Genomic DNA, 24,196 nt, shown 5'->3' on the forward strand with positions numbered 1-24,196 from the left:
ATTTCTCAGTCCGTCCTCTGCTCCCCGGCAGGGAGGGCGCAGCCTTGCTGGGCGGCAGCTAGCGGGCACGGGCCCGAGTGTTACCGGCGGGGGGCGGGGCCTGGCGGGCAGGGGCGGGGCTTAAACGGGGTTGACCTGTCGGTCAGTGGCTGTGGGCGTGGCCTATGCGAGGGGGCGTGGCCTGTGTGAGGGGGCGTGGCCTATGCGAGGGGGCGTGGCCTGTGCGAGGGGGCGTGTCCCCGCGCCCTCCCCGCGCTGCCGCTACCTGCGAGGATGTGACGTGCCGCCTCATTACCCTAATCATGCTGAGCTCATAGCGCCGCCGGCCAATGGGCCGCGCCGCTCTCCCCACCTGCTCGGTTTCCGCCGTTCCTGGAATTCCTCGCCGGGCCGTGCAGCGCGGGGCCGGCGGCGCGGGGCCGCTGCTCCGCTCGCTCCGGGCTCGGTGAGTGTGTGTGGGGGGGTGGAGGGGCCGGGAATGCCGGGGGTCCCTCCCTAGGGCTGCCCTCGGCTCGCTCGGGATGGCCGAGTGCTCCCCAGGTGCGGTGGGGCCGCTGGGTGCTCTCAGCCGGGCGGGCGGCGCTGGGACTGGAGTTCATAACAGTTTCACTGGGGAAAACGCTGATCCGGCTCGTCCCTCCTGCCCTGCTGGGGGAGCGGGGGCCGCTCAGCCGGACAGGAGAGAGCTGCGGGGACAACTCAGAGCAGCCTCCAGTGCGGAGAGGGGCTGCAGGAAAGCTGGAGAGGGGCTTTTTACAACAGCCGGGAGCGATAGGACGAAGGGGAGCGGTTTTGCGCTGGAAGAGGGGAGACTGAGAGGAAATCTTAGGCAGAAATGTTTTGCTGTGAGGGTGGGGAGGCCCTGGCCCCGGTTGCCCAGAGCAGGGGTGGCTGCCCCATCCCTGGAGGGGTTCAAGGCCGGGTTGGATGGGACTTGAGCCCCTGATCCAGTGGCAGGTGTCCCTGCCCATGGCAGGGGTGAGACTTTAAGGTCTTTTCCAACTCAAAGCACCCCATGAATCTATGAAGAAATAACAGACGTTTTTAAATTACTTAATTTGATTAAGCCAAAGAGGGCTCACTGATCAGGAGCTCCAGGATTCCTGTAGGATAACTCTTCTGGTTAGATTTTCTCTAGCTGAAAAACAGGGAGTCGTTTTGGAGTGCTCCTCGTACAGGAACAAACTGGAGGCTGTGAAACGTGAGTGAAGTTCTCATTGCAGGCAGTGATACTAAGAACCTTCAATCCAAAGCTGTAAAAAATCTGGCAGCAATCTGCCTCTCCTGCCTCATTAAAGCATAAACTTTTTTAAAGGCTCTTCTCCAAACTTTTTGGCCTCGATTTGTATTTTCCTCTCTGCATGATTGGGAGGGAATTTCTAATGTAGAGTGTGTTTTGCTTAAATGCTCTGCTTCTCTCTCTTCCTGTTGATACCCTGGGTATAAGCTCGATAGTTGGCATCAGACTATTGTAGCTTTCAGCTACAAATAAACCATTGATCTGGTCCATTAGATTCCTGGTGGAACTGGGGTGTTTGTGCTGTACATTTGCATCGCTTCTTGAAGCAAACTACTGGGCTGAAACCACTGTTGCTGAATTGGCAGCATCTCCAGTACACCCTGTGGTGAATGAGCACAGGGGGTTTGGGTGCAGATGGTGCTGGGTTACCAGCCTGACATATCTGGGGGAGATAAATGCCATCGCCACCTTGGTTTTACACCCACCTTAGAGATGGAATTAGGCCAGCTCGGTAAGCAATGAGCACCCAGAAGTGGTGCTGAAAGGGGTGGATCAGACACTCCTTTGGTAGTACAAAATCTGTCTGGTAGCTAAAATGGTTTAGAACGACATTGATACAGACTTCTGGGGCGTGTTAACTGGAGAAGCACATTCACATTCGGAAGTGCCAGGAAGTTCTTTTTTCAAGATACGTAGTTTTGATAACTAATACAGTTTCCAGGCATTGATTAATTTGTAAGTTTTCTGTTATAAAAGGTAGTTTCGGTTCAATTCCCTTTACTACGATTGGATGCTGCATAGTATGTTTGTGTTGGAATTTGTAATATATAGGATGGACTAAGCAATCTTGTAGATCAAGACCACAGTCAGGTTAGGCTTTCTTACCTTTGATTTCTTATGTTTGTTAGCTTTTAGTTCAAATACTTGTTAATAGCTTCTTTTTAGAACGTTACCTTGTTAAGGAAGATTTTTGCAGCAAGAAAACAAAAAGCACAAGGTGAAGTGCCAAAGCCTTGCTTTAAGCTTATAATTTTCTGTGTGATAAGTTAAATCATTAAGTTGTTTCTGTTTGAAGATTTGCCTGTTTGAACACATTTTCCACATGCAAAACAAGCGTGGTAAAATGAAACAAAATACTGAGTAAATACATTTGCAAAATAAAGCAGCAGTATTTTGATGATTGCTTTGGCCTAGGAGCCTGAACTCACTTTGAGGACAGTGAGTTATAAATACAGAAGTGTGATCACTACATGGTAATCACAATCTAACCTGAACACTTACTGTTAACATTTTGCATGGGGATCTCCACACAGGATTTATGCATCCACAAGTAGGAACTCTGATCTAGGTGCAGCTGAAGGAATTTAAATATAATGTGGCTACTGAGCACACAACGCACACAGTGTGCTTATCATTATTCTCGTTCCCAGTACAAATATGCTTTAATCTCTCCCATCTTAGAAATGAAAGATGTTGACCTGGTTTGCATCAAACTGTTGCTTTTTCTTTCTTTCCCCTGTAGACTTACTATTGTGCAGATAAGGTGTGTCTGGATTTCCTGTTCAGTTTAGCTCTCTTCCGTTGAAATCAGCCCGAGTCCCTTTCTTGCGTGCTCCTGACTCTGATTTTTGACTGGGAAGTGCTGTGCCTGCCTTTTCCTCGATGTTGGCTGCTTTTGACCTCTGTGTCCATGCTTTTCAATTAATCTTGTTTTCCTTATGTTTATCTACACCTAGTTCACTTATTCCTCACTCTTGAGTGTCTTGTTCTTGTTTTACGTTTTTGTTGTTGTAATGGGCTTTGTTTATGAATCCACTTTTCCTCCTTCTGACCTTCTCTCTCTAATTGCACCAGGTGTATGAATTCAAGTACTAGATTTTCTCTACATCATGGGAAAGCCCAGTCTTTCTTTCCCCTTGGCATCGTGTAACTGTCTATCTCTAGTTCACACTTACCAAGTCTGAGAGACGTTTTACTGGTGTCTGCTGTCAGGTGTTTCCTATTAACGTGTGTGCAGTGGCTCTTGGCTGTTGCTGCTCTGTTTGTGTCTCAGATCTGTAATCCAACTATCTTTATGGTGGTGACGTCTCTTTAGATCTTCAGGTCTAAACTCTGTCTGAATGCTTCTGATTTTTCTTCTCTGTGTAGCATGTTGTTTGTACAGGCCTTTTGTTCTCGTCACCCATCTTTCTCCTTGTTTCTGTCATCTCACTTCTTTGTTTGGTTGCTGGTTAAGATCTGCTCTAGATAAAAGCCATTGTGTCGCCGTGATTACTGCAGCAGACACGATCTCTCATGTTTCTCTCTCCTCTCTGTCCCTTTGCTATTCCCCCTTTTCTTTTAATAAAATATCAAGTTCTTCCCTTTATTTCAAGTCTGAAGACATCTCCTGTCATTCCATGTCCAGTTTATCTCCTGCTCTCTGTTTCCACACAAGAAACTTTAGGGTTTTCCCCATGTGCTTTCCCTGATGCTCAGAAGGTGCTGTAGGAATCCATAAATCATTTGACTGTTCGTTTGCTAAAGCTTTAATTTCTCTGGAGGTTGCTAGGCTGGGAGCACTCCGTATGCTCCTGAACTGGCAAAAGCTGGAAAAGAAGAGGGAAAGCAAGGTGCGGTTTCCTTACATGAACAGGTGTTGCATTCTGCAAGTGTTGCATTAAAAACTTATTAATGGATCAATGTTTAGTAGCATATTTGTCTTTCAGATGTTACATTTTTATCGTTCTCAGTCTTTGCTGTTTTTCAGAAGTCTCTTGGCTGCTCTGTAGGTGAGATGACGGACATGGAGTGCTGGGTGGAAGCAGTGACTGATAAATAGAAGGGCTTAGTGAGATACTAAGTTAATATTTGACATGATGGTAGATAAAAAAGTCTTGAACCTGTGCTTTTGGCTTGAGTCTCTTCAAATCCAACAGTTTGGATTTTGTAACAAGTAAGATATAGTGTGTAAATGGAATCTATCTCCAGGAAATTAAGTTTGTGTACTTGTATTTCACTATTGACTTGTTTTCTCTTCCAAGAGCTGGGAAAGCAGCAGTGCTTGCAGATAGGCTGGAGAGCTGGGTGTTATCTGCTTAGGTTTGGGTTTGCTTCTGCGGCAAGATAGGTTTTTCTGTTACACAGAGCATTAGCTGGCTTCTATCAGAAGTCTGCTTTTTAACTAGTTTTTGTTGGGTTTTTTTGCCCTGGGAATTGCACTGTCCTTTCACTTGTGACCTATGGCTCCCCAAGGATGGCCAGGCTGTTCTCTGCAGCAGCTGGAGCAGTGGCCATCCTTGCCCAGGTGGGAACTGTCTCCTCTCTCATCCTGCTTGGTGACCTCTCTTTCTCTCCTGAACTGTTATCCCTGTCTTGTTGGTTTAATTTGGGGATAGAGGGATACTTCATACTGTTTGAGCTTATGTCTCCTTGAAGGTAATTTTCATAACTGTAAATGTGTGCAGTGTGTTTGAGAAACCACAGCAGGTACTGAATTTTCGGATCTCTGTGTTATCCGCATCCCTCCAAAGAAGCTCTTGAACGGATTTTTTCCTCACAAAATCTTAGCTGTGAGAGAAACATTTCTGCAGTGCTCTCGTGATATAAACTGCAATAACACACAAAGCTGCAGAACTATATTGAGGCCAGTTTTAGTGAAGTCACTTTTAAAGTGTCCTGAATGGAATTAAGACTTGGTTCCTGTTTCCTTCTCTCAATGTGTACTCTGTCACCAGCTAATTCTCTTACTAAGAGCATGTTCCGGAAAGGGATCAGGCATCTGCTGCTCCAATTATTTGAAAACTACTGAAAAACTTCAAGAAAACAGCAATTTGTTTTCAGTAAAAGACATCTTACTATCCTTTGCATTGCTCTGTATCAAGAGGGTTGTTTTAAAGAGTTGACCAATAAGGTTTGTATGGCTGTCTTCGAAACTCAGGACAAAGCTGGCTGTGCTAAATTATGTGTTAGCCAACTGTCTGATGGAGCTGCACCATCTGATCAGACATATCTTAATCTCTTTTCTAACTGAATTTTCACTCTCTTTGAGAAATTTGTGTGAGAATGTTAGTAATCAATGGTCTGGAGAGAAATAAAAGTGGTGATGTTTTAAACTCCAGGAAAACTAAAAGCAGGAAAGAAACCAAGCATCGTGGTCTAAGGGATTGAAGTGGAATGATGCTGAAGGATCTTCAGTGAGCACTCACTTCCAAATCTTTAATTTGATTTGGAAGAGTGTGTGGCTAAATGTGATATAAAGAAAAAATATTTAATGAAGCAGACTTAATAAAACAAGAACCTAACATCTTCTTCTAAAGTGTATTGCCCAGATGTACCATCTTTAAAAGGAAGAGTTAACTGATCTGTTAAGTTTAGCTAAAATATTGTTCTTGAGCAAAAGCTGATTCTTCAGGGAGGGAGAATGCATTTTTTTAATTTATCCCGAAGCGTTATCCTTAGTTATTTCAATTATTTCTCTTGCATGGTTCAATGGAAACAAGACTGGATTGAATTCTTTATTGAAAATATATATTTTTAAACCTAAAAATTCTTTTAAAATCTTGTCTTTTATTCTTTAAAATCTTTTATTAGTTTTAGAAGTCTTTGACATTATATAGGAAGAGGGAGGGAGGAGAATGAGGTTTATTATTTATAGTGCCAAGTCAAGGCAATCATTTCTTAAGCACATGCTTGTTGTGAAGTCTCTATACATGTGTTTGAGATTTCTGTAGTTGCCACTACCTTACTTTTGGGGTTTTTTTTTTTGTTTTTGTTTTTTTTTTAAGATCATGCTGTAAAGTAAGTTACAGTGAACAGTTCTTGGGGCAGAACAGCGCACTGGGTTTGGAGGAGCAAAGACCAATGAAATTGTTAGCAGTGCTGGATTTCCTCTTGGTCTCCATTTGTTTTCTCAATAGTTCTGTCTGCGCTGTTGCCTTCTAAGTTAAAAACACATATGAGTTGTTGGCCTGGTAGCAAAAGCATCTTGACAACACATTATTCTCTTCCTTCATATCTTTTGGTGTTTCATATGGGAACTTCTTTTTTAGTTTTGAAGGCCTTCATGGGAACTTTTGAGAGGCTTATGTAAGATGTAGTACAATTTTATTTTTTTTTGATGGGAGAGTGTTGCTCGGTACAGTGCTGAAATGTGCATTTTGAGTGATGGGGTTAATTTGTCCTGTATGGGAATTCATAGAATCATAGAATGGTTTGAAAGGGATCTCAAAGGCCCCTGGACACCTCCCACTGGATCAGGTTGCTCCAAGCCCCATCCACCCTGGCCTTGAATGCCTCCAGGGATGGGGCAGCCACAACTTCTCTGGGCAGCCTGAAACATTTCTCCTGTGGGCCAGATGTTGTGTTGTGAGGGGAGAATATCAGGGAAAAGCAGCTACTGAGGAGTGATTGTGTTTATACAAGTTACAGTTTTCAGTCTGTGTTGTCATATATACCATATGCCCAGTGTTTGAGTAAGAAAATGCTTATAAGCTTTGGATGATCCTACTTTGTGCATATGGAGTACAAGTTCATCGAATGCTATGGGTCTAAGGCAATCTGATGCTCATGCAGGTAGTCAGGCTGGCTGCCATCTTCACTTCAGATGGGTTGCACCTTTGGGTATCGTCTCAAGTAGCTGTTTATCAGGATGGAAGGATGGCACGTGGAGGTAAAATGTCTTACAATGTGTAGCAGGTAACCCTGTTGCAATATACATGAACTGTGGTCATCGGCTTCAGTCAAGTACTTGAGAATTTGTCGTTTTGGTGTGTTTTGGAAGAGTAGTTGGTGTGAAAGTAAATTCCGGTGTTTCCTTGGTTTTAGTAATGACTTAGTTTTCACAAACCCTGCCCTGATGTAACATGAAAAGAGTAGCAGAAGCCTGTATTTTTGATTATTACTGCTGTCATGCTCTCGTTGTTCATTACTGCTTCCTTCTCTGATACCCACTGTATGTGTGCTCTGAACAAGCAGCACGTCACCTTGGGTGTAGTGGTAAGGGCTTCATGACTTTACTCTCTGAAACTTTTGACTCTGTGTTTTCCAGGATCCAGAGAGGAATGGAGACTCCATTGGATGTTTTGTCGAGAGCAGCGTCTCTAGTACATGCTGATGATGAGAAACGTAAGTCTGAAATGCAGTTCTCTGCTTTGTGGGATCCAGGTGCTTTATGTTTGCACTATATGTCAGCCTAGGTGCTGGCTTTATCGACCTCTGCATTTTACTGAATTGAAGCCATGTGAAACAATGCCTGCAGAAGCTCTTCAGACGTCACATTCCCCAGGTGCAAACCCAATACATTGCATTCAAATTGGTTTGTACAGAAGAGAGAATCATTGCTGTTACTGTGAAAAATGTTCTTAACGGCTCATGCGAAGCTGCCTCTTTCCCAACTGCATTCACACTGTCAGTAGCCAAAACATTGTCATGGAACTGCTGTCTAAGTGTGCTCCCTAATAACACCCGTTAAACCTCTTCTTATTGAAGAACACATCACTGGGTGGCCATGAGTAGGCTGCAAAGATGCCTTTTCAGCTCATAAAAACTAAGAAGTCAACTCTTATCATTAGTAGCTAGTAGTTCATTTTCCTTTCACGGCTACTAGAAGGTGAGTATCAGTTGCAGCCTCAGAGGTTCAAGTCTGCCAGCTATCTGGGCAATAGTTTTGCTTTTAACATTCACAGTAAGCATTTACTGTCGTCTGACTACTATTAGAACAAGGTTTTCAGTTCTGCTAAATTGCAGTGCTGCTCTGTAGATAAGATTGTTGTTCTGTCAGGTTTTCTGTGAGCCCTCGGGGAGCGTATGAGTCTTGGGTATCAATCTGAATCGATGCTAACTAGAAAAATGGTATTCTGGATTTCAGACTGCTTTTGTGTGTAGCTTCTGTCCATAAAATCACCCTTTGGGATGAGTTCAGCTTCTTTTAGTCTTTGTTCCTTTATTTCTTGAAAAGCAACTGCCTTGAATGTTGAGTAAAGTAATTGCTGTACTGCTGTTGCTAATCAACTTACTAAAGTAATCGTGAAGTAAACAAACAGTATGTTTAGACAAGACCTAAATTTTCTCTATGTTCAAATAGTCAAGATAACAGGAGCTCGTTCTCTCAGAAGTCATAAAATATAGGAGCTCATCAGAGCACAAAATCTTCCTGTTACTGCTCTCAGCTTTATAATGAATATTGGGTTTGCTGTTCTTTCTTGTCCCCCTTGCTGCTGGATAGGTACCATATTTCTGCTGATCCCACTTGAGGAGGACAGTTTGGCTGGTTGCCGCCCTTTTTGACTATTACTGGTAAAACGAACAGCAGTGAAGTCCTTGAGGAAATAATTCCAACTCTGATTTTGACCTGGGGGGTTTATCTTGCACACTAACATAGATTTGGAGAAAAGGCGAAAACTTAATCTGTTCTCTTTTGTTTGCATTTTAAAAAATGTATTTTGAATATGTATTCTCAATTTTCTTGAGCTCAAATGCATTCTTTTTGGTTAAGGATTGCCCAAGACTCTAGTTTGATTTTGAGTTCCACAGGGTAGGAATGTTGGGCTGGATTTAGAGAACCCAGAGGAAGTCTGATTCAGTGCAACTTGCATGTGAGGAAGCTGATGTGTATCTGGTTCTAATTTACATTCCTTTAGTCTTACCACTTAGACTTAATTCGATTTATGCCACTCTGCAGCTTCTAACTTCTGCTGTCTCGAGTTTGTCCTGTTGCCCACTGAGAATTCTGTTGTATGAAAAGCTTCTCAAAGGAAGGAGTCATCTGGACCAGTTGCCAAGCTTGCATGTTTTTGTGTTAACTCTTGTGGAAATGATACCGGGCAGACTTCACTCTGTGTCACTGAGGGGATGCGAACAGTGTGAAGTTACTCTTAATCCTGAATTTAGCCCTGGAGTTTTCCAGTACAGGGCCTGGCATGCTGCTCCTGGGGTTCCTGCAGTGTTTCTGTCCCCTACTCTCTTGGTCTAGCACATAGAATTCTGCATTGAGTTTCTAATCATAGAATCATAGAATAACCAGGTTGGAAGAGACCCACTGGATCATTGAGTCCAACCATAATGCTCCAGCCATGACTCAGAACACAATAATTTCTTTTAGTTTTGAGGGTTTTTTTTTTCTTTAAATCAGATTGCTTTCATCTATTCCATATCTGGACAAACTATTAAATTTCTTTCAGTGATGTTTCCTGTATTGAAGTAACACATACAGGTTGACTCATTGGTAAAAAAAAAAATATCCAATGAATTCTTTTTACATTTCTAGTGATATCACAAGTTTCTTGTTTCTAAAATTTTAAGTAAGGATTTCAGATTAATTTAGTTTCTGAAACACTCCTACCCCAGGGTATAAAGCTGTCCAAGCTGAAGTTCAGTGATCTTTTATTCATACATATCAACAGTTTTCTCTACTTCTTTTCTTGAAGGCGTTAGTACTGTTTATACACAGGCCCTTGATCCTCTTGCAGACGTCTTCACACCCTGATTTGCTTTTATTCCATCTCGGCTTCTGCTTCAAACCGATTAATATAAAGTGCGTTTGCTGAATGCGAGCAGAGTCGTTACAGGTTTCTGTTAACAAAGTTTATTTTCCGAGGCTGGTAGGTATTTAATTTTATTCTGGTTTTTCTGGGTGTATTCAGAAGAGGAATGGTGCCGGTATTTATGAATTTAATTCTTTCTAATGTGAAGGATCCTTATAGCTCTGTAGGCGCTCACTGCAGTGCCACGTAATGTCAAAGTGTATCACTGTAGATATAAATCACACTGCTTAAAACAAATGTTTTAACACACTGTGTGTGTATAAAAACTATGTATTTAACTAAAATCACCTTTTTTTTTTTAAGCACACTTTCCAGCACTTAAAGAGAGGAGTGAGATGTGTGGCAGGTGTCCCAGAATGGGTATTGGCCTCTTGATGAAATAAGGCCTTGAGTTTGTTGGGGTTGGGTTGGGTTTTGTGCAGCTGCACTGATGTGGATGAGGTTGCCCTTCAGTGAACTTTAGCCGTGTCGATCCCATCTCTGCTTCCTTTCATGAACTGTACTGCGTGCTGCACTTCAACCGCTCCCAGGAAATCACTGGACTTTTTGTCAAAGAAAACTTATCAAACACTTTTGGTTAACTGCTGTTATGGAAATGATTAATTATGGAGGTGATTCCTGTAATTTCATATTTGTAGCCATCACCACCATGGTGGCAGTGGTTATTTAAGCTTATGGTACGTTGGATCTGTGCTTAAAACAAACCAACAAAACAAAACCTGCTGAACAAAAGCAGACATGCACCTTTAGAGGTGCTAACAGTTAAGGAAATATCTTCCTCCTCTCCCTTATGTAGTTTATTTTTTACTTATTGTCCAAACTTGGTCGTCTGTTTCAGTGGAAGAAAAGCATTGCTTACTTGTCAGTAGGGACTGGAAAAGGCATAGGAAGTCTGTGCCATCCATGAGCAGCTGTTCAGTGTCAGAGTACATCACGTGCAACTGTTTTAAATGCAAGTAGGACCCATAAGGTTTTGCTGGGTTTCTCAGTGCTTCAGAAGTGGCTTTATATGAAGCGAACACCCACAAGGGCTGTGGATGTGTGCTGTCTTTCTAATGTTATCATGACTGGAAACGTTATCACATGTGGTTTATGGTACAATTGCAAAAATCAAGTTTACAGCAAGATGCTTGAATGCTACTCGTTACTCTTCTGTACCTCCTCTTTTTCCTGTACTGTTCTTACCAGGGCTATACTCCTTTCTTATACCTTCAGCTTCTGAGCTGGCTGGTTTTAGAAGTATAAGCTGGTAGGATTATGTAAAGACCAAGAATTACTGAAAGTACAGTTTTTCTTCCTGGTGTTGTGTTGAACAGCAAATGTTCAAACATTAAGGAGGATTATAGTTTTATATTTGTCTCATGTAAAAATAAAGCATTTGGGAACATTGGGATCTTTCAGGTATAAACTGTTTTAAAAGCATAAACTTGTTGAGAAAATAGTGAAGGAAATGGCTAATGAGCACTTGCACTTGCAGAATGTGGTGGAAGCTCTGTGTAGTCAGCCTGTGCTGATTTAATAGTGACACTTGGCTTACACATCCTTCCAATATGCAAGTCCAGTTTAAGAATGTGGGAATGTATGAGGAAAAACATGTTGTTTCTTACTCTCTCAGGATAATACAGCGAAAAGTCTGTTGCTGGAAAACAGCTAAAAAGATACTTCCATGAGGAAATGAAAGGTTTGGAAACAGCTAATAAATGGCACAATAAAGTCCTGGCTAACGGCTTGGTATCCTAATATGTTGTACCAAAACCATCCCTGCTGAGTCTGGATTTGTTTTGAAAACCTGATACCGGACTGCAGTAGAAAAAAAAAGAAGAGGTGACGTTTGATCAAGCCACCTTCTTGCCTACGTACTGTCAGTAGCATATGCCATCCTTACGTCTGGAACTGCTGTTCCACGCTTCTTGCCTGTGAGCACTGTTAATGTCTGCCTTTTATGTAGTTTGGTTTAATCCATTTCCGATAATTAAGCTAGACCACACAGCCAATATTTCTAGTACAGAGGAATTAGTGTGCTTTAAAATCCCTGCTCTAAACCACTTGGTGATAAAATCCTCATGTAGACAAGACCCACAGATCCTGTTCTACTGTTCTTCATTCATATCGATCAGTTCGGTTAGGAGGATGAATTTTGTGCTGGCTACCACCTCATAATTATACATATGCAACAATTGGTTGTTTTGGATGGCTGATCCTAAAACACCTATTATTTTAAGGCTGAATTGAGAACAAGTCATTATTTTTTAACACTTTTGAAGAGGATGATGACTTTGTAAGCTTATTGCCTCTCAGTACAAAACAAGCAATATTTATAGTAGAATTAGACTTGAATGTTGCTGTTCGTGCTGAATGGTGAAATATTTCTAGCATCACCAGGACTTTTCACCAATGCTACCATTTGGTTTGTAAATTTATAGTGAGCTGTGGGCAGTGTGCCTTCTTCAGAAGAGTTTTCCCTTACTGGGTTGAAAAGAGTGTAAGAAATGTTCTGTGATTATTTTCTTATGTGAAAATAAGTGGACCCTCCATATGGATGTTTGTTTCTTTTATGGCAAATTAAAGCATTGATTTGGTTGTCTTCCTGCAACACTGGTGATTGAGCAAATGTGTCTGTTGGCTCAGAGAAGAGGCAGATATTTGATATAGGCTAAAAGTGAGATTTTGAACATTAGAGGTGGGGTTAGCCCTTGGTGTTCTGCAACTCAGCTTAATATAGTCAATTTTTTAATTGCAGAAATTAATGTGCAATTAAGCAATCAAATAGCTTTTATGAATTAGCGATGTGCTTGTGGTCAGAGCTTATCTGTGATGTCTAGCAAAAGAGAAACTTGTGTGCTAGGGGAAAGGCTGAATTCTAAGAATCAGTAACAGCAAAAATCCACATTTCTAATCCCTCAGCCACTAAGGGATGTGTTAAAAGTAGATTTGTCAGCTAGTCATTTACATTTAACCAGTGGCTGAGGGAGAGGGAGAGTCCTGTTAGTTTTGGAGTAGAATTTGTGGCATAAATCATCTTTTTTTTACTGAAAGGGGGGAAAGCATGGAAGTGTGATGTTTCAGCTCTGTAATAATGTGATGGAAAAACATATGTGGTTCAGTCCTTGAGATGCAGCCTGAATCATCTGTTGTTGCTGCATGAATACCAAAAGCTTTAAAAACATTAACATGGATAGTGTTCTGCTTTTTAAATTTATGACCAGAAAATGCTCATATCTTCTTTATTTTAAAGATCAGTCAGTCTATTTTTTAGTAAAATGCCTCAATGAATTTCTGGCTGAATGTCCAGCCTTCTGCTTTCTGTCTTTCAGAAGCCTTTAGCTGTTTGGATGACTCGGTGTTTCACAGGGTAGCTGCCTATAAATGGTGTCAGCCCAGAGCAATTGTGGCTGCCCCATATCTGGAGGTGTTCAAGGCCAGGCTGGATGGGGCTTGGAGCCCCTGATCCAGTGGGAGGTGTCCCTGCCCATGGCAGGGGGTGGAGCTGGATGGGCTTTGAAGTCTCTTCCAACCCAAACCGTTCTATGATTCTGTGGTTCTGTGACTTTTAGGGTTTTCTTGAAAGTGGAACTGTTAAATTGGGAACTGGTTGGTTGGGTTGTTTTGGTTTGATTTTTGAATATTAAAAACATAAATAAATTATTCTTACCTCCAGAAAGCTTCACCCTTTTTTTTTTTTTTTCTTTCAGAATTTATTGTAGCAAGGAACTACAGAGTGAGTGGAGTTATGTTTTCAACTTGTTAAATAGGCTGGAAAATGGGGCAATTGTCTGCTTGGCGCCTTGATGTATTTGACTAGCAGCAGACCATTAGCGTACCCAGCGGAGGGATGGGAATGGCTCCAGGAACAAAAGTGTCTCAAGAGTTTTTCAAATTAATTTTACAAAACAGGGGGCTCAGCTGCCTTCAGTTTGTACACATGTAGCATCCTTCGGCGCCCCAGATATTTCTACCCAAGCTCAGGAAAAACGCTGCTTAGAGTTCTGGAGCAGTGTCAGCCAGACGGCGTGTCTTCTCTTTCTGAGTCTTTTTGAACTAATTGGTGATAAAATATGTGCAGCGGCTTGTGGCATTACCTCCCAGTAAATGATGTTTACAGAAACACTATCTCTTCCAGTGCTGTTGGCAAATGGAGGGGAAGGAATCTTCTTACTCAGATGGAATTTGATATCAGATACCAACCATTACTCTGGAAATTGCAGCTGACTGAATCCCATACTGTTAAGGGTGACAGCACATTTGGAACTGTATGGAACTTGTCAGCGCACGTGCTGTTAAACGATTGCAGTTTCTGAACTACTGTACTTGGAACTCTGTGCTGAATTTGTGTATTTTACAGTAATATATATCATATCCTGAATTTCGAAGCAATGAGGGAAATTACTTAGTCGTTAGGTTTTGCCTGTTCAGTTTTCTGGCAGTGACTGAGACTACATAAATGGATTCTTTTCTTGCAGCTAGGCAGAATATATGAGCATGTGAGAATCCGGCCATTCTTCATGTGGTACATATTATTGGCTTGTTGCATTTTAAGTAAGGAAAAAAAAAAAAGTTCTTAGAAATACTGCAGGCTGACTCGTGAGATGGGGGCTTTCCCAGGATATTTTTTGCCAGTCTTTGAGGGCATGGAGAATCAGGACAAGCTTGGATCTCTCAGAGTCCACAGGAAAAGCCAGTGTTCGTTTGGAGCAGAATATAAACAAACTGCAGAAATACCTTGGATGGAGCATTTTTACTGTGGTTCATTGACTTTTCCTTATTTAATTCTTTGTGTAGGTACTTATTTAATGTTCTCAGTGTCTCTGGGAAGGTTAGAAACAGAGTGCTGTGCAAGTGCCTTGCCAAGAGCCGCGCGGGCCCTCCCGCTGCTGGGGTTCTGCCCACCAGATGCCAGACATTCTGGAGTGGCTGTAAGTCATTTTCCAGATCGCACAGCAGGGCTGTTTGGGAAAGGGAATGTCTTTGGTGCAGCGGGGCAGTCCTTAGTTTAGTTTGTGCCAGCTGGGTTAACTGGAGGGACCCTTTTTTATAAGCAAATGAAAAGATCACGTTAAAGAAAGGAGGACTAAGTAAACTTTTTGTTCTGTTAGGATTTAGAAAACCCCGTGCTTAAAAAAATAAGGTGATTTTAGTTAAATACATAGGTTGTTATACACACGGTATGTTAAAACAGGATCAATGTGGTTAAGTCCATACTTCTAGAAGCAGTGCAGTGTTAAAATTGAGGCGCTCCTATGCAGTCTTTACTCCTTTTTCAGTTGCACAGTCTTAGTGAAATGATGATAGAATATTTACAGCTCTGTTGTAAACAGAAATATGCGAGTTCTTAGTTAATGAGGATGTGGTTGGTATTTTCTTTTCCCTTGCTGGAGGCCCAGACCTTGTTGATGGTACATCGTTCAGCCTCTGACCTGAAGAAGAAGGGATCTGAACATGAGTTTTCCAGTCTGAGATGAGTGTCCTAATTAACATCTTTTGAAATAAAAGGAGGATGCAGTCAATTATCACACTCTATTTTACTAACTCATGCCTTTTGTTCTGTTGTTTAAGGGGAAAAAAGACAGCAATACTTTACTTCGGGCTGAAGAGAACACATTTCTCCCCTAAGAAGCAAACACCAAAATTACTTGCTTTTAATTCTTAGCCCTCTTTTGCTGCTGAACCCAAAATCAATTACTTGTGTAAGCACAGTTCTGGCTATAGATCTGTTCTGCAGCTCTAACCAATGTCACTGCAGAAACTTCTATCATCCATAAGCTCAAGAATGAAAAACACTGCTTAGTTAGCAAATTGGTGAGCGAGGAGTGGTTTATTACTCTGATTTTCCCCCACCTTTTGTTCTGATTTTAGACCTAATGACACATGCACTGAGAGGCCCCCAAACACGGCACTGTATTACAGGAGTGGTTTTGTCCATCCGCAACAGCAGGGTTGTGTTAGGCAATAATACTTCCATAACACTGGAATCCAATATATAAGTAAAGCAAGCTTAGTGCTTTGTAAGAGAGAAAGTATGAACTGTAGTTGGACAGAAATAGTCTATTGCATGCTCCTGTTTTAAATTGAACAATTTTAGCATGTGCGGGAGGAGTAATTTCCCTGAAACTGTGGCAATAGCAGTAATGGGCCATGCCCAAGCTGGCCATTTGGTTCATGTGAAAACATCTCTGTATTACAGTTGTCATCTTATTACTATAAATTAGAATCACAGAATCATAGAATCACCAGGTTGGAAAAGACCCATTGGATCTTCGAGTCCAGCCATTCCCATCAAGCACTAAACCATGTCCCTCAGCACCTCATCCACCCGTCCCTTAAACCCCTTCAGGGAAGGTGACTCAACCCCCTCCCTGGGCAGCCTCTGCCAGTGCCCAATGACCCTTTCTGTGAAAAATTTTTTCCTGATGTCCAGCCTAAGCCTCCCCTGGCGGAGCTTGAGGCCGTTCCCTCTTGTCCTGTCCCCTGTCACTTGGGAGAAGAGGCCAGCACCCTCCTCTCCACAACCTCCTTTCAGGTAGTTGTAGAGAGCAATGAGGTCTCCCCTCAACCTCCTCTTCTCCATGCTAAACAACCTTCCAGTTCCTGAAGGGGCTGCAGGAAAGTTACAAAGGGACTGGTTACAAAGGCTTGGAGTGGTAGGACAAGGAGCAATGGATATAAACTGGAGAGGGGCAGATTTAAACAAGACATAAGGAGGAATTTCTTCAGTATGAGGGTGGTGAGGCCCTGGCTCAGGTTGCCCAGGGAAGCTGTGGCTGCCCCATCCCTGGAGAGGTTCAAGGCCAGGTTGGATGGAGCCTTGGAGCCCCTGATCCAGTGGGAGGTGTCCCTGCCCATGGTAGGTGGTGGAACTGGATGGGCTTCAAGGTCCCTTCCAACCCAAACTATTCCATGATCCTATGATCTCTGGCCCTTATTCGCTTTCTTCAGAGCTGGATGAATCTGGCTCATAACAGCAAGAGAGTGACAGTTCATCCATGGCTCAGTCTATCTCCCTGTCCAGTTTTTGTACCTTAGCGCAGCTCTTGCTTAGCCTGACCTGGAAAGCGTTTGATTATAGAAGCATGCACAAAGATTCCCTTCCTCCTGAACTCGCCTCCAAATCATGGATGAATTACAGACCTCTTTCAGTAGCTTTTACCCTCAGAATTACCTCATCGCGAGACAAACGGTGGATTTCAAATAGCGGTGTGAATCTCGCATCTGTTTGAGTTCGGCAGCGTTGGCCTCTGCTTGCAGTCTGGGACCTGCCTGTGCAGGGGCCACCGTCTTTGTGGGAATTTCATCATTGCATAATGCTGGCACTTGCCATAATTATATTTTTATGTGTGGTCATGTTTACCTACCCAAACTGTTACTCTATTTCCAAATGATGAGCTCTATTTTTAGAAGTATAATTGAATAATTATTAACATTTATAGATATCAATAGTTAATAACATTAATAGATATTAACATTTATAGCAGTCCTTAAAAATTGTTATAAATGGATAATATTAGATAGAATATGTCAGAAACTTAGGGTTAAGAACGTACTTTTTCAGTGTTTGAATATGAAGGAAAGCGCTGGGGCTTTCCACTGTCTCATTCTGTGAAAAGGAAGTGCAGTCTGGAGATTTTCAGTCTATTCTTTTCATAAAAATCTAGATGACTGGGTTTTTTAGTAGAATAATAGTTCACTAATCTCAATGGGAACCTCCAAACTCCCTGCCTCTTCTTGATCGCAGTATTTGATGGACTTTGTCTGAGCTCATAGCAATAACTGGTTACATGAACGCCTTGTGGTTCCATGCGGCAGTGGGTCAGCTGCCTTAATCCATTTGTCTGCACTTCTCATGACTCTCAACAGATGTTTTGCCTTTAAAGGTCAGTTCAGCTTTTGAACCAGACCAGCTCCTTGCTTCCCAGAGCATGTCAGCAGAGTTAACAACTGGAATGTAGCTAGACTTCAGGAATGAAATTTCATTAATCTCTTTTTCACTTCCTTCAACCAAATCTCAGGATGCTGCTTTCGTAACAATTGGCAGGGCATGTTTTAAAAGCACGATGCAATGTCAGAAGGAAAAGGTTACATTGATAATTGGAACACATTGGTATTCAGAATAGTTTAAGGCAGAATCATTGCAGTTCGGAGTAGAGTGTTTTAGTTGTGTTTACTTGCATTACAGTTGCATATAGCAGTATGGTTGTGGCAGGCATTGAAAAATATGCATAACTAAATTCACAGCCACAGAAAATAGGTCGATTAATGGGATCAAGCACCATGCTTGAAAATGGAAGTAGCAAGAAAAATTTGTCTGTTGGAAGACCAGAAAAAGGCATGAAGCTTCAGCAGATTGTGAGCTGTCTTTGGGAAACTGTCAGCTTTCAAAATGGGAAACATTTGTGTCAGAATGCATTTTCAGGGGCAGTCATGGTTTGCTTTTCATTTGGAGCATGAGATCTGTTTAACCGCAGCCGAATTTTGCACCTTGTGCCTGGCGCAGGTATGTAGCAGGCATTCCAAAGGCGTTTGCTCTCGAGCCATGGGCTCACACCGGAGGCTCGCTCGGTCAGCCTGCACGGCATAGCTGTGCGGGAATGCAGCGTGTGTGGGGAGGCTCTGTCGGGATTCCTGTGAGTCTTGGGGCTTTGCTTCATTGACTGATCCTGGGTGATGTGAAAGGACTTGTAGCGGACTTGTGAATTACCACTGTCCTTACCAGGGTGCTCGATAGCACGAGTGTTTACTCCATGGTTGGATTTACAATGTCATTTGGCGTGTGTGTATGTGTTTTGTCAATCTGCTGTAAGAAAATGTCAGTGTTTTATCACCACTCATAGAACAATCATTGTTACTAAAATAATCTTGTACAATATCGGTTTCTCAACCAGCAGCTTTGCTGAAGGGTTTGAGAACTCTGTTACATTCGGGAGAGGGAAGAATTACAGCCTTTCTTCATTTAATTGTCCCTTCAAACCTTAAGATCTCCATGATCTATAGATGGAGCAGGAGCCAACTAGATTGGTATGTCCACACGGTTATAGTGTCAAGCTGTAATAACAGCTTCAGTCTTGTTTAGCTGCCTTTATTCTTACGTGCTTCCAGTACAGATGTCTATCAATTCTTGTTTTATTGTGATCTGTTCACATTCGCATTCATGCCTAGCTGACAGATCTACTTTAAAATTGTATTTCTTTTTACTTCTGAGAAATAAGCCATAGCAGTATTATGAGCCGTTCCACTGACCTTAGTGTGATCACATCAGTGCTGCTGTATTTCTCCTTTCAGTCATACCCAATATTAATTAGTAATGAGAGGAAGATTGTGACAATAGAGAAACATAGGTCTTCACTGCTGCTTCTGGCTGTTCCCTCCTAACACATCACTGACCTGTTCAAATGTGCACTTCAGCTCCCTTTACCTGTTTCAGTGACTAATAACAGTAGATTTGTACTTTCTGGTAGCGCTTAAGTAATTTCAAGTCACTTTTAAAGCAGGACAGATAACACGCTTGCTGCCTTGCAGTATTTTACTAGAAAAAATACTGAGAGCAAAGGTCTGGTGTGAGAAGAAGCCTGAAGAAATGGTTATGGAGTGGCAGAGATGGATGTTCAGGTAGAATAGAGGAGTGATCGATCAGGTCATCTCCAGCACAGCATGATGCTGGTGGGATGTGCCGGGGGAAAGATGTGCTTACTGCTCACCAGCAAAGGTTCTGCTGTGGTCTGGCTGACATGTGGGGCGAGGTGTCCTGGGGGTCTGCCAGCCCTCATGAGGTTATGAAGTGCAGCAGGGTGATGTGGCAGCGAGACAGGAGGTGGTGGGCAGCACGCTGCAGTGACGAATCTGTCCTCCACATTAGATTCTCCCTGTCCCCCACTGTGATACAGTATGGGATTTCATGCGTATTTTAGTAATATAATGAATATGTATAAAGTACTGAAGAAATATTTTAGTGACAGGCCTTTTCTCTATTTCTCAATTTGGATTCTGAGTATATTTTTATGTACTATATTTCCTTTTCCTCTTTGGATCCCTGTTCCCCATTAAGTGGGAAAGAAGTTGTCACTTCCATTTTATGGCTGGAATTGCGTGTTCGTAGAAATAAGTGGAAGATATTTGTACAAATGATGTTACTCTGGGTTCTTTTCTTTTTGCTGTTATTACATCAGTAGATGTGGAATACCTGTCTTTTCTTACAGGAAATGGAAGCTGTGGTGTAAATGGGAATCTTAGTGTTTCATTTACTTACCAATTCATTACCTGCTGCAAGCTGCAGATAGCAATTGTTAACGTTAACTGTGAGAACTCAGCACTGTGTGTTTGTTATCTGCCTGTTACCTTTTTTCAAGTGCTGTGGTTATTGACTCTTGATGCCCAGGATATAGTTATTGTTGTTGCCTGTGCTTGAAGTGCTTAGTGCTGTGCCTTGATAATTCCTGTCAGAGTAGAAATAACTGTAAGTACCTTTCTGCCAAAGCAAGAAATCCTTTCCATCTCTCTCTGAAAAAGCTGAGTAATTTCCTTTGTATCCATAGCTACTCCAGTCACTCATTCGTGAACGCCCACAAAAGGGTAAGCTCATGACACTAACATGTCCTTTTCTTCTTGGTCACAGTTCGTATCATTATGGGAGTTACTTCATGGTGTTCCCAAACTCCATTGGAGCTGTGTCTTCTCCTAAAGAAACTTTGGTTTCTCTTTATCTCTCACATTGGAGAAAAAAAAGCTTACTTGACTTTTACTGCATCCTTGAAAAGCATCCCAAGGCAGATCATAGAATCATAGAACGGTTTGGGTTGGAAGGGACCTTAAAGATCACCCAGTTCCACCTCCTGCCAGGGGCAGGGACACCTCCCACTGAATCAGGTGCCCAAGGCTCATCCAGCCTGGCTTTGAACACCTCCAGGGATGGGGCAGCCACAGCTTCCCTGGGCAACCTGGGCCAGGGCCTCACCACTCTCATACTGAAAAAATTTTTCCTAATGCCTAGTCTAAATCTGCCCCTCTCCAGTTTATACCCATTATCCCTCATCCTATCACTCCAAGCCTTTGTAAGCAGTCCCTCCCCAGCTTTCTTGGAGGCTTCTTGTATTTTCTAATATCCAATCTGAACCTCCCCTGGTGCAACTAGAGGCCATTTCCCTTTGGCTTATACCAGCTTTAATCCTGGGAGGGACTGGGGGTATGTGTAGTGGCATGTGTATGTCATCACCAAAAGGATCTGTTGGGATCCCAAGCGGAACAGCAGTGAAGCTGCTGTGAGCCCCGTGCCCTGGCAGTGGCAAGAGCTGGTCACAGGCAAAGGGCTGCACGCGTGTTGTGTTTGCATAGCTCTTCACATAAGGAGTGCACGTGTGGGCACCGTGTTCGTTCATAATCCATGCAACAGCTGTTTTATGCCCTGCAGGACATGCAAACAAGTTCTAGTATTTGTGATTAGCATTGCAGGTGCTGTTTCTGCGTTAGCTTCTGCGTTCACTGGGGTCTGACTCTAACTCCTCTGTCTACCTGCTGCTGTGGAGACAGTATTGTGTGGTTATCCTTTTGTTCTTCGCACGTGGGGGTAACAGTGCAGACTGAAAATTAATGTGCAGCTTAGCCCATGGATCTTAATTCCAATGCTAACTAATGCTAACTCTTTAGTTAAATGGGTTTTAGTCAATTCGTATCCTTCTGGTTTCAGTATTTGTATAGCTGTAAGGAAGTCTACTTCATGTCACTTGTAAGGTAACAGAGATTATTTTAATTTCAAGAAATTGCGCTGAAATTAATTGCGTTGATGTAATGAAGTGTTTATAATATTTAGTGCTTTTATCCAATAATTAATCTTACTGGTCTTGATTTTTTTTTAATGTGAGTTTCTCTTGTTTTGCTGAAATAGGGAGAAATAATATGAAGATACTTAGTTTCAGTGGAGAAGGTATTCCTAGAACAGCACAGCAGAGGTTTGTGCCATCAATTTTAACTAAAGGTACCTCAGTGCAATTTGATAGCTGCTCCTTGGAAGGTGTGTGGCTGACAGTGAGTGAAAGATGTGGGGAGAAACATAGGAAGAGGGGAGTGAGGAATTCTGAGACAGGCTGCCCTGTGCCAGGACGTTCTCAGCACGCTGGGCACAGCTGCTTTGCAGTGCTGCGAGTTGTGGAATGGCTGCATTAGCCTAGGATTCATAAGAGTTTAGCTGTATAAATATTTCTGTAAGGCATAATATCCAAGTTGTTCTGAAGTCAGTGTACAAGAAGAAAATTGGAAAAGCATAGGGAATTCTGTAGAGAATTAATCTGGAGGCTGAGGGGTGGGTAGAAAGGAATTGGCGACTTAACAGAACCTTTAAGAGCTGCACCATCCTTTCTTTAATCTGTTAGAGCTGTGGTTTAGCTGTTAAGGATTTTCTCAGACTGTACATAGTATGCACACAACTAGAACATCAAGCTTCATTCCTAACTTAGTTTACAGCTGCGCAGAAAAACTTTACCTGAAAAATAATCATGCTTTGAACAAGAACAGTCTTGAGTGGCCATAGGCTTTATTCTTAACTTCAGCCAAGCGTTAGTCCCCGTTTGCATGGTGGATCAGTGCATTTCTTCATTGAAAAACGTTTCAGTGGAAGGCAGTGAATGGGTTGTGCCTCCCTGCTCTCCTTGGCTCTCTACTGGCACAGGAATCGCTGCTTTGCACAAGGATCGGCTGGACTCTTTCCCACGCAAGATACTTGTGTCTCTGAAACCTTACCAAGGAGGTGCTTTATTCTCTGGGGCCAAGTCAGCTTTTCTGCTGGGGATGTTATTTTCTTCTGATTCCTTTCCACCATGCACATTGAGGAGAGCAGGACTCTCCACAACTGCAAAGGAGTCAGAAATTATTTATTTAAACAAGTGTTGGAGTCGCATCCCCTCCTGGTGTGTTCTCCGTTTTAGGCTGTGTGCGGATGTTATATCAGTTTTACTTGGGAATCAATACCAAAAGACTTGCCTTTGTAGAACAGGTGCAGACCCTTATGGTGACAGAGCAGTGTCAGTTCAGAGATTACTCATGAACACACGCTAACTACATCAATACGCATCCATTCTAATTGACACAAGTCGTGGTAGGGCTTATTGAAGTGGAATCAAATCAGATCAAGAATGAGCATTTTGGTTGGAATTTTAGAGAGGTATACAGCATTTGAGACAAGACCGCGACGTTTCTTTTAGATTTTGTATGTGCTTACTTCACTTGAGAGGTCTCACCGTCATCTACTGACATTCTGTGCTTAGATCTGGATGTCGAGAGCCACTGTCTTGCTTGTTTATGGTAAACAACATTGCACAAGATCTTGCACTGGTGTTCAAAGATACAGAATTTGTTTTGTTATGTAGCATAGTTAATTAATCTGTATCACCTTTTTACTGAAACAGTATTTTTTTCCTCAAAACTCTACTATCTAATAACCTCTGTTAGTGCTCAGATGGCATTCTCACGAATTTCACTCCAAGCCAACTGCTGTGCAGCGTGGGGTGGCTGATGGCTTCCTTTGGGATTGCCTTCACCACACAGGCATTCCTGACACAAGCTCGATCTTCAAGAAAGCAAAGGAAACCTAAATCAAGCAGGCTTCCACACGAGTTGGTTGGACTGTCTGGGAGTGCAGGAGAAAGTCTAAAGTAGCACAGCTCCTGTAAATACAGAAGCAGTGTTGCTCCAGTATTGTTCTATAATGTGGTGGCTCTCTCTGGTGTTGATCTAACTGGAGAGGAGTTTCAGTCAGTGTAGACAATTCCTCAACTCTTCTGAAGCTGTAAGAGCTTAGTTTCTTAACTATGTGGAAAACTTTAGGAGAAAGTAGGGGGTAAAAATGAAGCTATTAGTACCCAGGAGTAAATAAGAATGAGAATAGTGACTGCAGTGGCTGTAAAGTGGAACCATTATTAACTTTGAAAATTCACATTCCATGGGTATGTGTTTGTGTTCAGAGGGAAATGGAGGCGTGTATAGACAGTGCCTGCCTCATCAGAGGCATAAAATTCAGTGATATACAATTTAATAGAAATAAAAATCTGAGAGCTGTTTTGACAGGGAATAATGTGTTAGTCTGTTTTACACGGGCAGCTCAGCTGGCCTGCTACTTTATCTAATAATGAGATTAATTGACTTATGGCATACCTGCTGCCTCTGACAAAATGTAAAGTGCTTATTGGCTTTTGAGTTGGGAGGATTATTTTTTTAGGAACATCAGCTGGCTGCAGCACCCTGTTTATGTTCTTCAGGCTACCCCATGGAGGCACTTTCCCCTAAGGAAGTGATGTGCACCCACAGAGAGCCGTGTTGGTACGGGTGTGTGATACAACACTGACAGTATCTTTCCTGTTATAGCTGCATCCTGTGGGTGATAAGTCTGTAAGATGAACTTTGATCTTGATCATCTGTCCTGCAGATTTTTTTACCGAGGCTGCAATCTTGCCATTGC

At 42.4% G+C, this 24,196-nt stretch overlaps 1 protein-coding gene across 2 annotated transcripts in view; it reads left to right on the forward strand.

Moving 5' to 3' along the window:
* The first annotated feature begins 251 nt into the window (after positions 1-251).
* The window catches only part of VGLL4 (vestigial like family member 4), a 97,551-nt gene continuing 73,606 nt past the window's right edge, over positions 252-24,196 (forward strand). The window contains exons 1-2 of one of the 2 annotated variants that reach the window (XM_069865694.1): positions 252-445; positions 7,269-7,345. In XM_069865694.1, the coding sequence (XP_069721795.1) occupies positions 330-445; positions 7,269-7,345 (193 nt within the window). In that variant the 5' untranslated portion in view covers positions 252-329. Of the gene's footprint in view, positions 456-7,268; positions 7,346-24,196 lie in introns of both variants that reach the window. The other variant, XM_069865696.1, reaches the window with a different exon arrangement.

The sequence above is a fragment of the Phaenicophaeus curvirostris genome, chromosome 11 (assembly GCF_032191515.1).
Source record: "Phaenicophaeus curvirostris isolate KB17595 chromosome 11, BPBGC_Pcur_1.0, whole genome shotgun sequence".
In the NCBI taxonomy this organism is placed as follows: domain Eukaryota; kingdom Metazoa; phylum Chordata; class Aves; order Cuculiformes; family Cuculidae; genus Phaenicophaeus; species Phaenicophaeus curvirostris.